General features: G+C 27.0%; 1 protein-coding gene across 2 annotated transcripts in view; it reads right to left on the reverse strand.

The window, feature by feature from the left end:
• LOC112688199 overlaps nucleotides 1-20,240 on the reverse strand; it is a 46,214-nt gene extending 25,974 nt beyond the window's left edge. For both annotated transcript variants that reach the window (XR_003149051.1, XM_025561273.1), the window contains exon 1: nucleotides 19,751-20,240. Coding sequence is in view for 1 of the 2 variants with exons in the window: in XM_025561273.1 (XP_025417058.1) it covers nucleotides 19,751-19,974 (224 nt within the window). In the remaining variant the exon portion in view is untranslated. The remainder of the gene's footprint in view (nucleotides 1-19,750) is intronic.
• Nucleotides 20,241-20,447: the final 207 nt, after the last annotated feature.

Genomic DNA, 20,447 nt, shown 5'->3' on the forward strand with positions numbered 1-20,447 from the left:
CTGTCAACCGCCCAACACTCTGAACCATATAGCACAGTTGGTCTCACTACACTCTTGTACAACTTATCTTTCAGCCTCATTGAAATTCTTTTATCACACAAAACGACTAATGCTTCTCTCCATTTTATCCAACCGAACTTAATCCTATGTTATACATCCATGCCAAAACCTTCGTCTTTTTGTACTAATGATCCTAAATATTTAAAGTTCTCTACTTCACCTATCCTATCATATCATTGCTTTTTGTCTTGGTCTCCTCATACCCTCAACTTCTTAGTATCTTCCTCAATAGTCATGCTTTATCTACACTGTTTTATTTCTATTAATTCTTAATTCCTTTCCTTCAAGGGCTAACCTCCACTCATCCAATCTATTATTAACTTCTTATAGATTTTCTCCTACCAAAATTATATCATCAGAAAACATCACACACATTATAGTAACTTGCCTTGTATGTCTTTCATAAGTTCATTCATTACTACAGAGAACAAATAAAGGCTTGGAACTTAATGGATCATTTCATACGGTATGAATTTTTAAATCCATAAGTATGAACTTTTAAATACAGTTTTAATATTCTTTTTTTTCGATGTTTACTTTATTAAGTATAAATATTTTATGTAAATTAATGCATTGTACTACATTTGTTTGATCCAATCACTAAAATCGTAGCACATTGGTATATTATAAATTGTAGAATATTTATTTTGCGGTTATAGTAAACAATAAGTCTTAAATGTTGAATGTAATATATTATTAATTGTAAAGAAGTCATTATTGGTTGTCGATGCGAAGTTTACACAATAAAATCGGCAAATAGCTAAACGTAAGTGTATAATATTCAGATTTTAAAGTTCAAATAAAAACAACAGACCTGAAGCCTAAATCACGGGAGAAACAATAAACCAGATTAATTATCCGCCGTGGTAATAGTACTGATCATATTGACTGGTAAGTACATGAACCGGTTGCAATACCTGGAATCACGTCGTGAATACACACTGTGTATTATTAATACTCAAGAGAATTTGTTCGTTAATTATTGTCATAGTTGTATCGGGCTGTCCGATAAACGAGAAGAGGGGTGGTTACAAATGCCAGCTACTGGACAAAGAAACTGGACATTGCATTTGTAATGTAATTTATATAAATAATCAAGTTAAAATGTAATAGTAGTTAGTACTAACAAAAAGCGCATACGAGTATACAATTCCTATATAGCGGCTTGAACAGGAGGGTGAAATTAATAATTCCTCGTTTACACGAGAATAATAACCGAAAAAATTATTTAATCATATTAAGGTAAAGTCGATAAATGCGTTATCGTGTACATAAAGATGCCGAGTACACACACGTACTATAATAATACATTTAGTTATTATTTTAAAACGAGCCGCGAAACTCATTAAAGTCTTAATGATACGTAACGATAAACGAAACAATTATTATTGAAAGTTATATAGGTACTATGCACTGGATTTCTTGTAAATTAATTGGATGTACGGAAAAACCTTTATACACGGGAATATAATTATTTTTTAAATTACGAAAAGACACTGCATGCACATGACAATAAGATAGTCCGGCACAGAATTCGATTCGTAGAATAACACATTGATATATTACAGCGATGTGACAGATATTTGTCACAACCGTTGTGATATGTACACCAATATGAATGTTGAGAATAAACAAGTGTTTACAATTTTTTTTTTTTTTTTATATATATATACATATAAATAAATGTATAAAAATTTCGTTTGAGAATCTTCGACTGAAAGGTATGTATATTGAAAAAGTAGAACGTTTAAATCGCGCGCCAAAGAATATATAGACAAAAGAAATATATAGACGTATAAGAAGAAAAAATCGTTTGTTCACCTGGAGGAGACGCTAAACACGACAAGCGATAAACTTGTTTTCAGATTGTTTTTTCTACTGCTTTATACCATATTAGATTCGTCGGAATGGCGCGGACGTTTGTTGTCCGATAACATTTTTTCTACATTTTACCCGTTCCGATGAACTTAATGGAACAAAATAAATAGACACTCGAGTGTTTGAGGTATTGTGGCATACTATATACGAGTACATATAGTTGGTTGCGAGTAACATTGAAAAACAAAAAAAAATTAGAGCATACATCTTTTTATTTTTTTTATATTTTTAATTTTTAGACAGTGTGCCGCCGCCGTGGGTGGTATACGAATTTCATTCGGTTTTGAGTAATATTTTATCCCAGTATCTACACATATAAATATAATTGATGACCGGTTTTAATAACAAATCAACGGAAAAACGCTGTACAGTATGACTCATGTTAAAAGTAAATGTGCGTTGGAATCGTCAGCGGTGCGTCATAACCGGTTGGTTAAAATATCTCCTTCAATATTACATCCGTTAATCTTGAAGAATACAGTACTTATTTAAGGCACTCACCGCATAAAATTGACTATACCGTTAATCTCCACTCGGCCGTCACATTGCAGTGTATATAATATTTTTATTTTCAGCCAAAATTAAAATTGAAATGATTCTATTTTAGAATGAAATTTCCATAATAAAAAAAAAAAAAAATATGTAAAACATAATCAAGGACCTTCATAAACAATTACTAAGTAAAATCAATACGTATATCTGCATCTTGAAATACGTTTAAAGCCTGATTCACACCTGTCCGGCACGGCACGGCGCGACACAGTACCGGACTAAAACGTAACGGTATATTATCCTTCATGTGTTAGAATTTTGTAATATGTTTTGAATTTTTTTAGTAGGTGTTGATACCTGGTAATAAGAATGGCACAAAAAATAATATGAGCATAGTAATTAATTGATATAAAGATCCTTATTCCTTGAATAAATTCAATGAGTGGATTAAAATGTTGTATTTTTGATAAATTAACGTGAGGATTACAAGTTGTAATTGAAAAGAAATATGGAAAATTTAAATATTTTCAATTCTAAATAAAATTATGTAAATTTGAATAGTTTTTCACTAATGATTGTCGGTTTTTATTTTCACACTGCACCGACACTAAACGTACCGACACAAACTGGCACGAACAGGACCATCAAAACATTCTTTCGAATGATGGTCGGTTGGTCCGGTCGGTGCTGGTCTGTGCTGGTGCGGTGACGTACTCACCAATGTGAATTATCTCATATAAAATAATAATACAATGTTTTATCGTGCCGTTATGTGCTGTGCTGTGCCGTGCCGTGCCGGACAGGTTTAAATCAGGCTAAATGCAAAAACCAAAAACTTTTATATCAAATATAATGTTTTAATTGTATTATTTGGGTGTACATTTTTATGGTTTTCTATGTTTAATTATATATCTTCAATACATTTTATAATTATTGATTTTTATAATGGCTATCTACCAAGAACTGAACAATTTTTAACGTTGTATGTTAAATATAAATATATTTATATACTTCTATTATACATATATGTCACAATGAGTGGTATAAATTGAAAGGTCAATTTTATCAGAAAATTAACACTAAGTAGATTATTGATTAAAAATAAACCATAAAATGCTTACTGACAACTAATGAATAAATTCAAATTAAATTAATTAAGAACATTTTATAGAACTTAGTTGTTTATGAGTAGTTCATAAAATTAAAAATGTATGTTGATATTTACCTTTTATACGTAGTCGGTTGTAAAAGGTTAAATAAAATAAAATAAAATTAATTAATTAAATAAATAGTTCCATTTTTAGTATTACGAATAATTGTAATTAGTTTAAAATACATTGACGTAAAGATCAGCCGTAAAATTTAAATTAAATTTTTTTCCGGTACATAAAAGTATCTATTACCCGAGTTGTAAAATCGAAATTCCGGTAAAATACAGAGGCTAATTGTACATATTTTGTGTTTTGTTGCTCGTATTATTTGCAAACATTTAAAACAGTAGTAGATTATATTCACAAAATCATTTTAAATGAAAGTTAGTGTAATATACATATTAATAATACTGAAATTTTTATACGGTGGTAACTAGTGACTTAATTATTATTACAACAAAATTAATTCATGTAATTGGGTCCTAACCCGTATATTATTTCAATAAATAAATAAATTGTATGTCGACAATTTTATTAGTCTTGTATTTATGATAATATATAACAAAATACAAAATTAAATACTTTCATTTAAACATTTTTAACAATTGTATCATACACAAAAATATAAAAAAAATTACTTCATGTAATTTTTATATAATTTTATACATTTAATATTTGATATAATTTATTATAATATATTCATTAAAAATAAAAATAAACCATTTTTTTACTTTTTACACTTTTCCAGGTACGTAACCAGACATATTTCTATAAGGGGGCCAACATTTTTTGGCCCTTTTCTGTAGTTGTGTTTATCAAATGTACGTTCGATATCCGTATTCGGGATTCCTAGTTTTCAATCGATTAATACACGAACTATTATCTTACCTCAAATTGTCAAGTGACAAATATTTATAAAATAGAATCTCAGAATTTAATTTTTTGTTATACGATCGTTAATTATATGGAATGGGTGCATGTAAACTCTGCGACAAGTACCTTTTTTTACTGTAAATTCCGCCAGTAAAAAAAAAGACAAGTAAAATTGGATTCATGAAAACTACGCCACTAAAAAAAATCAGGTAAAATTGAATACATGTAAACACTGCCAGTGAAGAAAATCGAGTAGTAGTAAAAAATTAATATGATATATTATTAAAAGTAATACGTAATAAGTAATAAGTGAATATTATTATTATAATATTATTTTATTTATATAATAAATAAAAAATAAAATAAAAAATTATAAAATATCATACCTCCATTTTATTTCACCAGACGCATATTTTATACTTTGGTTATATTTGTAGTTAGTTGTTAAATAAAACCAATAAATTGCCTCGTTGACCAGTTATTAATTTTATATTATTACTTTTTTTAACCAGTTGCTCGCAGTAAATCGCTAGATGATATTGCCGGACATAATCGCCCGTATTATATTCGTATGTTATTGTATTATAAAATTAATTAATATTAATGAATAAAATATTATTATAATAATTATTATTAATATTAATAAAATTAATGAAATTTATTTTAGTATAAATTAATAAATTTGTATTATTTAATTTTAATTTAAAAATGGAGTGGAATAATGACAGTGTTAGACTTAATAGAGAGATATAAAAATAAACCAGTACTATGGTTCCCAAAGGATTCAAAATATTATAATAAATTTGCGAAATTCGATGCGTGGGAAGAGTTGGCCAAGGAAAAAAAAACAACACCGGATGAATGCAAAAAAAAAAAATTATAGCACGAATAGAAACCTGTATAACTGATGGATAGACTGGCAAACAACCGATTCAGAGTAGTGCTCGACCCTAATCGTACACACCGCTCGTTTGTAACATGTAACATTTAAGCGAGCTCGAACTCTGTTACATTACATCTAAATGCTTCGGTGTGTACTCGGCTTTACGTATACCTTACCAACTGCTGATATCATCATTGAAATACTAATTTCAGATAATATGAAGATAAAATTATTAATAAATTAATCAATGTGGATATGTATCCACCTTGAAATGAATCGAACCATGACAATAATTTTATCAATTTCTACATACATCATCGCAATAGATGTCAACGTATGTGAGAAGGCACGTGGCAGTGTAAGCACTGATCAGGTAAACAAAAAAAAAAAAAACTGGAGGAGTTTACATAAACCCATTACAGGTAAGAAAAAAAAACTGGCGGAGTTTACATTATTATATTTTTATCTTAACCGATATTCTAGTGGAGTTTATAATCGCCCATAAGGAATATACATTCAGGATTTAACTGGTTCGGGACAACTAAACACCATAATATTTAAAAATCAAAATCAAGAGGGCCAGTTCGGGGCCACTAATTTTTCTTAGGGGGCCATGTTCTCTAAGGCCCCCTCCCTTTGATGATGTGCCTGCACATTCCTGTTTACAATTATAACACTAATCAACTCAACTACACAATTTGTAATCATACCTTATAAATATCTTACTGATTTATAAAATTTTTTTCTCAAAAAATACATTGAATACTTATCAATTAATTTTACTGTTTTATTATATTTAAATATAGAGTAAACTCTATCAGTGACACTAAAATCTTACTAATGGTTAATTATAATTAATACCACAACATCTACAAGTGAAATTGGAATATTAAATTTTCACTTACATCAACTTGTCACTTATGTTATTTTCAATAATCTACGAATTCGTTCTTTTTACTAAATATTACAATAATTTTTTTTAGTAAATATCTGCTATTTTTATATAAGTAGTTCAAATTTAAAAAAAATTTATTTATCAAAATTTAAAAATGTAAACATTTAAATGTATATAAAAATGTAAACGTAAATGTATATTTTAACAACATTCAAAAACAGTGTAAAATAAATGATCTGATTTTTTCTGGGCTTAATATCAGATCAAATGAGATTATTGTATAAAGGTTTTGACATAATTTTCTTGAACAAAAAAAAAAAAAAAACCATAAACATTATGCATACCTTATATATTTTTTACTTCAATTAATTTTTAAATGTTTGCAATTTGAAAATAGTTGTAAGATATATTGGGAAATACATTAACCAAATTATATATTATTATATTTTTAGTAAAACGTTAAAAATAGGGAAAAATGCATTACTAATTGTTTTAAACTCCTAAAAACAAATATGGATAGATATTGAGAAATATTTGATTTTGCAAATATAACAATAATTAGTTTTTTTCAAAATTTTAAATTTTAATTAAATATTTAAAACAAAAGTACGGCTGCATATTAAATACTAGTTTACTAATAATATAGAAATTTGAAAATCAATGAAATTTATTAAATAGCTCATAATAATACCGTACATAATATTTGTTTGTTTATTTATTTCTTAACAAAACGAACTATGATCCAAAGTACAGAATAATTTATATGTGTAGGTACATGAAAAAATATAAACTAAAATAATAAAAATAAAGAATAAACTATAAAGAACATATACTAATTAAAATGTATTAACTGAGTAATATTTGCAACATTTATTTGATTGGTACATTTGAAAATTACTTATCAAATAGTTTGGAATAATTATTATTAGTAAAATTTATCACAGAACTAAAAAAATATGATGTACACAATAATGAAAAACATTCTAACGTTTCATCTTAAATTAAACAAATTATAGTTTTCAATATTTATAGGTTCACAAATGTCAATAAGATTGTAAATATATTTTATACTTTTTATAATTTAGTACCTATTTTATTACTATTTAAACATTTTAAAAATAACTATTTAACTTAAATTGTTTGACCCTGACAATTTATGTGACCATAACATTACTAGTCATAAAATATATTGTTTGAAAAACTATAAATGTGTGAACGTAAAATTATAATATTTTTGAAGTATAATGTATGACGTCCGTAACATTTCGGTGTGATTTTAAGTTTTTTATTATTATACACCTACAAAATTAAAAAATTACATTTAGAAAACATTATTACTTTGTACATTTATACATTTTTCGTAAAAATGTATAAGTTAAGTATTTTGGTGGTTTTAAGTTCTCACAAACATATATATAATATATATTATATATATGCACATTTAGATAAAAACTTACTATACAAATATTATGCTTCATTCGAAATATAGATAAACATTTAGATGAACATTTACTTATAAGCATATTTTTAGCTATATATATATTTTAATTGTGGTACTATAAAATAAATATAAAGTTAAGAAAATATGACTTGTCAGTTCTCAGTTAGAAACTGAGAATTGAGAATTGCAGAATTGAACCATAGTGGTTTATCGAGAAATGCCAATGGAGTCCCAGCTATTTTAAAAATAAACTCAGTTCGTCGAAAACAAGACCCTCATCAGGATAAAATACTGCAGGTCGATCGCGTCCTTTCTGTTTAGATGGAACTATTCGTCTGCATCAATTTAAATTGTTGTTTTACTGAGAAACAATAATTTCCCCAGGGGCTAAAGGCAAATATTTGAAATTTATATTATATATATTTGTACATTGTGTGTATTGAAGTTAATAACTATGTTCCAAGTTCAAACTAATTTAATTTCAAATATTTACTACTGGCCACTGTTGAAATTCTTTTTTAATAAAATAATTTATAATTATAATTTAATAAATATGAACTATCATAGAAAAAAATCTAATCAATATAGATTTATACGCATACCATGGAAGCCAAATCATCTATTATTGTTAATAAATATGATGATTGTAAAATCAGTCAAAGAAATACATCAATACATCAAAATTGGAACACTATTCTGTGTGATAATTTATTTTACTCTACATTGCAAAAGTAAAATATACATACTATATTGTTCCATTCCCTAGTATATAGTATATAATGTATTTGCATACTATGATATATTATTATGTAAAATAAGCACGGTTATGATTTATATTATTTTACATGACGTATCCTCCACTCAGTTTCATCTGAAAACACATCTTTGTGTCAGTGAACGAACATAACATATTCTAGGAAAACAGTCAGAAATATAATTTTCTGGTTATTTTGACACAGTCATCATTTTTAACACGATAAAAAACCTTAATTTTATGTTTTCATTAATAATTATAATATTTAATGACACTGAAATAAAAATAAAATAAGTCGTAATTTTTGACAACAAAAGATTGTAATACAAATGTATATTATATCAAATAAAACTAAATAATCTAACTACGTTACAATTTTTATAATCTATAAAATAAATAACATTATGAAAAACTAAATATATATATGTAATTATTATTTTTAAAAATAAAATAAGGAAAAAAATTAAAAGATACCTATTTATTATCTGGTAGTCATATGGTTCTTTTCGTGAATTATACTCACTTCAAGAAAAGTGTTGTAATGTAACTAATGTCTCAGAAATCTTAAGTTTCGACGTAACATGAAGGGACTATATTAAATTTAGGAGCTGACTAATTTACAGAATGCCAAAGTTTAATTTCACCCCTGACCCTTTAACATGTTCATGTTGAAGCCCTAATTATTAATGTCTCGGGTCAAAATTATTCATATTATGAGCGTTAATAGCTAGATTATATCAAAATTAGTTAAACAAATAGCATACTAAATGAGAACTAAGTAAAAAAATTACATATTATATGTTGAGATTTATTTGGGACAGTTATGGAATTTAAGATTTTATTTCATCTACTAGTTTTCATATTTTGTTTGGAAACGTTCTTAAAAAAAATTTCTACTCTTTTTTCTGTATTATTATTTTACGTAAAGTGGTATACAAAAAAACCATTTACAAATTATTAAATTAATTATTAAAATAAAATTGATTACAGTTATAAGATGAACCGTTGCATATAAGTGTTAACACATAAAATTGCATTGATTTACATATTTCAGTATAGTACAAAAATTACATTTTTTAATTCATTAGTTGTTATACATATGTTTTGGATAGTGACGTCGTAAAACACAGTGGTTTTACATGAACAGTTATAACTAGACAAAAGTTTTAACGATAGAAATGTCTTATTAAAAATGAGTGACCATTTCCAAATAATGTGTAATGAGCAAATCAATATTATTTAATTTCAAAAACTTTTGAAAATGATAAACAGTTAATATTAACCGACGACTAATTATAAACTAATAACAATAATATAAATTAGTTGTTAAGTTTGTAGTAAATAAGAAAGTCATAATGAAATAATTTTCTATAATTATATAATTTAATATATTTTATATAATTTTTCTTTAATATAAAAATTATTTTAGCATTATATGATAAAGCAAGCATATAAAAAATGTTCACGAAATCATTTAAAAATATTGTTTTAGGATATCGTAATTATTGTAGAAGTAAAGCAACCATCTTATTATAATAATTAAAAATATGCCGCAAAGGTTATGTATTTCATTAATTAAAAACAAATGACATTTTTGTGTTGTATTATTCTATAAAAATAGAAATAAAAATGGGAAAGCAGTTATTTCAATGAAAAGCCTACGAGTTGTTTTGTGTAGAACACTCGTAGTAGTTTCCAGTTATACATTTATGGGGATCATTTTAACGCGTTTTCATGCAGAAAATTCCAAGTAACCAAACTGATACATGAGATGAACAAATATCTAGTGACGCAAAATAAATCAATAGTACCATCCTCACTTTTTCTGTTTCGCTGACACTAAAAATTGTCACGTTTTTAACTACCGAAAGAATTTTTCATTTTATCAAAACCAAAATATAAAACTGAACATTTTATTCCGTCTCATTTTTAATATTTTATTCGATAACGTTAAACAAGATTACATAAGAAAATACTACACATGAACGAATAATTATGTTCAATAATTTTTTTAAACATATATATTTTAAATTAAATTACATTATATTCCGTTACATTTTTTAATTTAAGTAATATTAAAGTTAAAAAATGTATAGTTTAATCCAAAAGTAAAATTCTTCACAACCTTTTGGTAAATATATTAATTTCAAGAGCTATTTTATTAAAACTATTTTTATTTTTGTTCCAAATCCATTAAATGCAAATAAAGTCACTCACACAATCTTTAATTCATTTGCCGGTCTTTGTAATGATGAATTTTTTAAGAGATTTGTAAATCTAAAGGAAAAATTTCTCAAGGAAATAGTGAATTGTGGGTACAATCTTTCCATCTCCAAAATTAAAATTTTTAATCTTAAGATAAAGATTGTCGTAATTTAGTTAAAACTAATTATATTTAATACAAAAAAATATACTAAAAATATACCGATGTTAGAATTTTACATATTAAAAAATCAGCGAGTTGAATTGCTATGTTTTATCCCATTAATTGCAATATTTATAGTTCATAAAATGATAAATCAAAGGATAAAAGGCATCCGATTTCTGAATCAATATATTTAAGATTGTCTGTAAGATATATGGAATCGTATATAGGTAAGTAACGTTAAAGGATAACAAGAGAAGAATAAATCTCATCTCAATTATCTGTAAACATAATATTTACAATAGAGCTATTCAGAAAATAACTAGTCTTGCAACGAATTGTTATTGAATAATGGTTCATTATTTCAATGTACTAACAAGACAAGACGCTGCGTCATGACTTTACAGGCGTAATAAAAACATAGTTCTCAGTTCTTCATTCAATCCGATTACTGAAAAATAAGAACATTTCACGTGGGATTAAAGACCCTATGAATAGCAAGTTGATTAAACTAACCCAACTTCTACAGTTCATAATAATTATACCATTATAACATGATATTTTATGAATTAATAACTCAATTTTTATATCAACAAACCATATTTATATTATATACTTTATATACCATATTTAGTATATATATATATATATATATATATATGTTACCGGCAATATGGATAATCCAGTATTTCGCAAAATGCCAATCGTGGAGTAGGCAATATGAAAAAAACTAACAAAATTGGACATCGTCTATAACCAACAACTTTACTTATCGTTTATCATTTTCAATTAATAAAATAGATTGTAAATTCAATACTATAGCAGTACTATAGCTGCGTCAATAATAAAATATATAATTAGGAAAACTAATTAAAATAATTCGGGAAATTCGATATTTGGGTGTTATTTTTGATAACTTAAAATGGAATTTTCATATTAACAATATTTTAATATTAATATTAAATAAAATTTAATATTAAATATTATTAACTTAATTTATATGAAGTCAAATTTTTATAATAAACTACATTTTTTTTTAAAAGTCTTGGCCACTAATATTAATTTTTTTAACTGATAAACAGTATAATAAGTTGATAGAAATTGAATCCACAATAATTGGCCAATGGTCTTTAAAATGTGTTTGTAAGTCCAAGTGTCAAAATAAAAAGTGTATTTGCCTTACAAATAATATTTTGTGCACTTCAATCAAAATGTCACTTTTCTACAACATGTTATAATAAGTAAATAGTAGTTTAAGTAAAATATTTATATAGGTTATAGTAATAATATAATAATAGATAAAAATTGAATTTTATCTGTAATATGAATAATAATGTATAATAATTATAGGAATCATAATATATCATATAGTAACATGTTTTGTACTTTGCCTAAAAAAATTTGGCATTTTGCATAATGCCTAGGTATTTTATAAAATACCTAGGTTAAATGTAAAATAATATTGAAAATCATATGTATTATTTACATTGCCTAAAATGGGTCGGCAATTTGTAGACATTTTGCAAAATACTAAGTAATTTATTTTAATTGTAAAATAGTGATGTTTATAAATAATATACAAATGTTTTTATCTATCTTAAATTAGTTAATTTAATATGGCAAAAATATCAACAATATATTTATAAAAAATAATTGGAACTTTTTTACATTACCGAACACCCTTATTTTTTTTTTTAATTTACTGAAGTTATTTAAATTTTAATATTAAAACATAATGTAATATAAGGGCATATTCAGTACCACTCTCCATATTTTCTAAATCTAAATTTTTTTTAAAATCATTACAAACTTAATTTGTATAATATACCTTATTAAACTACGATAAAAAATACTATAAATAATACAAAAATACTAGTCCTAAAAATAAACTTTTCAAAACGTGATCAATGTAGGTGATACCTACTAAATTACACAGCATAATAATTTATTATAATGTAATAATTGTGATAATTGTAATAATGTAATAATAAAGTTTTTGTGATTATCTAAAACAAGTTTTTATTAAGTTTATTATAAACATTCAAGAAAACCGGGTTCGTTGTTTATTTTATTATTTTTTTAGTAATTTTATTTATTTTTAATAAATAATGTTTAGCAAAAAAAAAAAAAATTATTAAAAATAATAATAAAATAAACAACAAACTAGGTTTTCTTTTATGTTTATAATAAACTTAATTTAGATTTTTTGCATTTTTTGATATTGAGATTGGTTTTTCACTATTGTAGATATATCTGGTTTGTAGTTGTTGCATGCTACTCTTAACAAGTCGTCAAGATGTGAATCAGTAAGCCGATTTCTGTACATATTCTTTGCATATTTCATTTTTGAATATGAAGTTTTACATAAATATGTTGTTCTGAATATTGTAATTAAAAAGTGGGCACATTTTTGTAGGGTTTTATATTTTCCTGGCACTAAATTCCAAAATTCTATATGTTCTTTTTGTTCTCTCTTCTTTTTGAAAATGGCTTCGAAATTTGTATCATTTTTTTAATTCAATAAATTCATCAAACACTTTTGAATAATTTGATACAATCAATGCAGTTAATTGTGTTATACACGTTACTTCTAAGTGCCAAGGATTTTCTATAAGTAAAAAGAAATTCTTTGCAGCTCTCAAATCCTGAAATCTTCTTTTAAATTCATTGGATAAAGCACCTAAATGATTTAAAATGATTATATAATTTGTTTCAGAAATGATAATATCAACTTATTTAGCTTTTGTAAAGATTGGGGAAATTATGTAGCACTTTGTTCTGTATTTCCTTGTAATAGATCTCCAGTTTCTCTTCAAAAGAAAAAACTTTATTCGCCATCTGCGAAATAATTTTATTTTCACCCTGTAAACCACGGTTGAGCTCATTAAGTTTTTCTGTGATCTCACACATATAAGCTAAAAAGCACCACCAATTATTGTTTTCAAGTCCATCAAATTTATCATTTTGTTGTAAAAATGCAGTTATTTTTAATCGTAAAGTAAAAAACCTTTCAAGTATTTTTCCTCTACTTAGCCAACGCACCGAAGTATGTAAAAGAACATCACTATAATTACTATTCATTTCTTCTAAAATACTTTTAAATTTTCTATGATTGAGTTCATTTGCTTGAATATAATTAACTATTTTTATTACGTTTTTCATCATTTTGTGAACTTTATTATTTATCATTCGTGTTCTGTACATTGTTACCGACTGTCTTAGAACAAGTATCTTTGTAAGAATAACAAATATTTCTTTATACAAAATAAAATTTAAATGAAAACTCTTTGTAAAAATAATTAATACTTAATAATGAGATAAACACGATTATAGTATAAGTATAGTATAGTATAGTAATATCCTAACCTAATAAACCTATACTAAAATATAAATTTACTATAGTCTATTTTCATGGTAAAATATTTTTTTAGTTTGGATCGTTTGTCCGCTCTATCATATTATGTTATAATTGGGGTCTTGTATGGTAGAAAAAAAATATATCCGATCCATAAGCTTTAACAGTCCGAAATTTAATAGTTCGGACCGGTGGTCCGATCTCGGTCCACTCTAGAAAAATATTTTAAATTTTCAGTCCAATTCGGTCTAAAATTAAATGTATCAATCGGTTCGGTCCGACTTCGGTCCTTTTTTTTAACATTTTCAGTTCGGTCCGGTCCCTAAAATTACGGACCGTGCAGAGCACTAGTACCTTCGAGCTACGGCCAGTTTAGCGATAAGATAAAATACATTAAAATCATTATAAATAGTAAAAATACTAAAAACATAATCATCCTTATCGCAAGTGCGTGCGACACACTTTGATTGTTTTGTTATATTTTATATTTATAATAATATAAGTTTTAAAATTTATATTTTTTTATCAATTCAATGAGTTCTGTTCGGATCACATATAAATCGTTGGAAGGCCGCAGGTTGAGTATCGCTGATGTAGACTAACATTTAGATATTTCATCAGAAACTGAAATGCCAGAAACTGTTGATCCGTTCCAAAATTTATTTATAAAACCCAAAGTAAATGAGTTACAAACATTCTTTGATCATCGTCCTTTTCAAACAGTATCCAACGAAAAAAAAATTCCTTTCAAACCAAAAAAAGTATTTTTTCAAGATGATGGATGTAACAGAAAATGACTTTCTTATAACAATAAAAATAAAACATTTTTTTGTTCAATATATTTAGCTTTTAGTAGTGTAAATGATAAAAACACATTTTTATCGGGTATGTTGGATTTTAAATATATTTATTCAAGGATCGACGAACACGAAAAAAACAAAAAACATTTGAACTCTTCTGAGTTTTGTTATATAATAAAAATAGAAATATTCAATCATTATTAAACACACTAAACAAGACCAAATTTCTAAAAGAGCTGAAAAAAATTTTAAAAGAAAATCTGTCTTTGAAAGGATTAATAGATGTAATAAGATTGATTGAACGTCGTGGTTTCAGTTATAGAGGAAAATATGAAGGAATAAATCATTTATCATTTAATACATGTTAATTTCTTAAATATATTAATTCTACTAAAAAAATATGATGCCTTTTTAAGCAGTCATATACAAGCAATTATCAAAAATCTGAAAAAAGTACTTAATCTGGCCGAAGTCAAAATCTAAAACTACTATCTAAAATAACTGTAAACTACATTTTTATTGCATTCTCAAAACTTCTTAAAGATCACATCAGTACTAAAGTTAATAATGATAGAATTTTCAAATCGATGCTAATCAAGACGTTACAGTATCAAATTTTTGTTCCGTTAAAATTCGTTATGTTTCAATAGAACCTATACCAAAAGTAAATGAACATGTATTATCCATTTTGAGCGCAAAATAATCAACCAATAAAGCACTATTTAAATTAGGCGAAAATATCTTATTAAAAAACAACATCTATGTGAAAATATGTGTTGGTAGTTCAACAGAAGGAGCTTCAAACATGAGGGGTCAATATCAAGGTTTTTCTGTATGGTTCACAATAAAATCATATAAACAACTTCACGTTTGGTGCTATTTATATAAACTTAACTTAGTGTTAATAGATATTGCATCTATAACATCTCAATCAATTTCATTATTTGATCTATTGAATACATGCTCTGTTTTTTTTTCGAGAATCTTATAAAATAATGGATGTTTGGTGATATGTTTTTACAGATAGTTGTGTTTTGAACTTAATAGGTGAAATGAGGTGGCAAAAGATGTCGCTTTGAAAAAATATTTTGGTGTATTTAATGATCCTTCAAGTTCATTATTTGCTATTATTATTCAAGCTTTTCAAATTATTGTTCAAAACACTGAACATTTTAATAATGATGCAAGGTATAAATATACTACTTATTTAAACAGTTTAACCAACTTTGAAACTATAATTACTGCTACACTATTTCTAAAAATATTTCAAAGCACAACGCCATTTTCTAAATACTTACAAACTAGTGGAATGTGCATTTTGTAAGCAATATCAATGATTGATACAACTTTAAAAACACTGAAAATTGAATTCAGAAATTTTGAAAACATTTATGAGACTGCTTTAAAATTCATTAGTTGGACCAACAAAAACTTAGAAAAGCAAAATATTGATTTCGAAGTCCGATAATCATTTTATGAAGTACACATAAAATAAAAAATAAAAAAATATTTGATGAAAAATCGGTTTATAATATTAGTCAGTGTTGGATTAAACATTTGTGGGCTCCTAGGCAATTAAAATTTTGGGCCCTAAAAAAATATTTTTATAACATCTGTATGTAACATTACTATCCAATAATTAAAATAAACAACTTTAATAATAACCGACTATTATTGATAAATAAAATTGTGTTTATTACATATTTTTATTCCCAAGAAAAATAAATTTATTATTATATTATTTCTATTTTTTTTTCAAAATTATTTATTATTATTACTGCATATAACACCTACAACTTAATGTATATTATATTTCATAATGACTTTTTTCCCGTATATTTGAAATTAAATACGGGTATTATTGAATAAAAAAAAATAAAGTTTTCCGTTTTCACAGGGCTCCTTAAATGAGTGAAGCCCTAAGGTGGGCGCCTACTCCACCTAATAAGTAATCCGGCACTGATTATAGTTGATCCAGTAGATACATTTAAAATCAATGTATTTAATACAACTATGGATAATGTAATAAATAATATTGAATATTGCTTCAAGGATGAAAACGAGTTACCAACAGATTTCTCGTATTTAGATCCAAAATATTTTAAACAAATTACATTTTTGCCCAAATCAGCTTTTGAAAAATTATTTAATTCGTTAAATTCTTTTAAAAATGGCCCAAACACTTTTAAAATCAAAGCTACAGAACTGAGAGAAGAATTACTAGACTTTTAAAAAAAAAAATATGGCTAAAACTTAGATACTCGTTTAATGATGAAATTAAGAACTTAAATAAAACACAAATTCAATATTACATGGAAGAATCTAAAAGTGAAGAAGAAGAAAAAAAGGAAAACCATTTTGATATTGACCAACCATGCAATGATAAAAAAAAAAATAAACTTTGTTTTAACTGCATTTTTTAGTACACTATAAACTATATTCAAATGCATATTATAATTTATAGCTTATAAGTATATTTGAAACTTATCTTCAACTCAAGTTGCATGTGAAAGAAACTTTTCTACGTTAAAGTACATAAAAATACGTTTAAGGAACCATTTAACTGACGACCATTTGGAGACTATGATGTTAATGCATACGAATATAATAATAATGTAATAATAATATAATATAATACGACATATTAGACAATATGCAAACAAAATGTGTTCTGTTCATCATTATGGAAGTTGCAAATCAGTCTTCAATTTTAATGAAAGCTCTGTTAACGTAATTAAAATATTTATATTGTAAACTTTAAATAATAAAATATTTAATATATTTGTATAATAAGTACCTATAATAATAATACTACTGCTATTACTACAATTTACTTTCATTTTTATTTTATTAGTTTGATTACCTCCAAATCATTTTTCCTTGTAATAAATTATTATAATTTGAAGGGCCCTCTTAGTGATTGATTTCCCGGGCCCTTTAACAAGACTAGTCCGACTGGTTCCATAACCATAAATTGCTTTCATGATATATCAAAATGAAGTGATGACGAATGAAAAGTCTATTACGTGTATGTTTTAAAAAAATAATTTGTTTAAAAGCTACTCAACCAACGCGTGATGACTGAACGGGGTATTTTCTTGTTTCCATTACCTTCTAGTATATATACGAGTATGAAAAGGTGTATGACCGCTTAGTGGTGAGTGTTGACATCACCGGTGGTTGTTTACTTTTACTTATATAGCTAGATATAGCAATAACGTCTTAAATCTGAATATTATCGAAAATAATCTATAATATATATAGATCGCACTTCAAGTGTGGTTAACATTTATCTGATACTAGTTGTAAATGTCAACTATCACCGGTGTATGACCGCATAAGGTCTATTTTGACAATATTAAATAAAATGTTTGGTGTACCTATGTTGACATACGAGTACAATGGTGACTGTCAACATTTGCTGACTCCAGTCAGATACCGAAACATTTACAATTTGAATATATACGTGTATAAACTGTGGTGGCTTAGAAAAGCAGATGGGGATCATACCTCTCTAAACCTGAAGTTTTCTAGAAAAATTATACTAATCGATAATCAGTAAAAAATTATTTAATTAATTAAGATTCTATTGATGTATGTGTTAACATGTACGGAAATAAATAAGATGGCAGTTTTCGAAATGTACGTTCATTATAGTATATTTTGACGCATTTAATTTATAGTGTACATAGTTGGTTTTTTAAATTTTAATAAATATTTTCGATATGTATAAATATCTTACCACCCTCTAAGAGAGAATTAAGAACTATATTATTGCAACTGTACCTTCATCCGATATATGAAGAAAAAAAAGAGATGTCACCATTTATTAATAACTAATGATAACTTTATGTATACCATTTTGATATGATTACATTTATTTTTTGTAATATGATACATAATGTTTTGAAAATTGTAATTTATTATAATGGAAATTATAGATACATTTTCAGAAAAATCATTCGCAATAATCAAAAACCGAGATATATTTTGAATTTAATTGTTTTATTGTGACTTGTGGTTAGATTTTAAGAAATCTATGATACCAACATCTTAAACTTATTTATGATCCAATCGTTATGTTACTTACCATATCAACAATAATTAGACTATTGACTTCAAAATAAAATAATAATAATATATTAATTTTACCATAGAAGAAAAATTAAAATACTGCTGTGATACTAATGTATATTTTTGAGATACGGCATCGTATAAATAAAAAGTCGATTTTTTATAGTACCTAATTATAAAATATTATTTTGTTTAAGTAAGATTATAAATTTTAATCTTGCATTCGAATTTCCTGTTCCGTGTATAATTTTAATCCTAATTGATGCGTTCAATATATTTAAACAAGATTACATGTCTCGGTGTAAGAATTTCGCGAAAAGATATCACGTAAGGTCAACAAACACTCTAACAGGTGATGTTCAGAAAATAATTTAAATTTGATAAATGGTCCTGCTCCTGTAGGAATACTAATCCTGGCAGTCAACAAGTCGGCAATAAACTGCTCGAATATTTTCGGTCAGTAAGAATATCAAAGCCATACTTGATATTATATAAAAATAAAAAAACTCTAGGTATGCATTATTAATATTTGTTCGGAAGAATTAAGTATTCGTATTTGTTTAAGTATAAGTATGATTTGTCACTTATAAGTTTCATGTGTGTTCCGATTTTTTAATCTAAGACTGCTGGGGAGGGGAGGTAAGCCCTACTGCCTCTCTTTAAATCCGCCGCCACTGCGAATGGGCTGCGTTATACATAGAATATAAAAACGATGTGATGTTTGCGTACCATTCGAGACTGAGGTAGTTTTCGCCGCAGCAGTGGAGCTTCTTGAACGAGTTCAGAGGCCCATACTCAGAGGCGCTCAGCTCCTTGGTGAATTGAACGCCGGGGGATGACGACGAGAGGTGCAACTTGCCAGCCGCATGGAACAGGTTGTCGTCGCAGTACGTGGCCGAACCACCGCGGACGATCACGGCCGCAGCCACGACCAGCAGTAACAGCATCAGCATCGGATCGCTGGGTGGAAACGTAGGGGTGGTCGTGCGAAAAAAAATCACGCGGCCATCGCGTTGACGGTTTTCGTGCGCGCGCGGGCGCGTTCTCGTACTTATGATGAATATATATATCGCTGTTATCAATAGAACCTCCGTGGACAAGAACCGTTCTCGGGAAACAGATTGAAGACGGACGACGGCGACAACGGAGCGCACGACGACCAGCACAGCGACGACGAGCCAGCGACTGTCGGAGTGATGGTCTGATCGTCAGCAACGCACGCTGGAACCGCTCGTCGCTCCCGTTCGCCATCGTAACCGGTCGAGAAGAGGCGGGAATCAGGCGGCGCGGAAACGTGGACGCGCGCGCACCGTCGCCGCTGTCGACAACGATGACGAAGACGACGACCACCCAACGACCGTCATGAAAACGCACTCGCGCGTATTCTTACCGAGAAACCAGCAACCCGCCGTCGTCCGCCACGCTC

This window comes from Sipha flava, unplaced genomic scaffold (genome assembly GCF_003268045.1).
Source record: "Sipha flava isolate LNK unplaced genomic scaffold, YSA_version1 37_pilon_pilon, whole genome shotgun sequence".
In the NCBI taxonomy this organism is placed as follows: domain Eukaryota; kingdom Metazoa; phylum Arthropoda; class Insecta; order Hemiptera; family Aphididae; genus Sipha; species Sipha flava.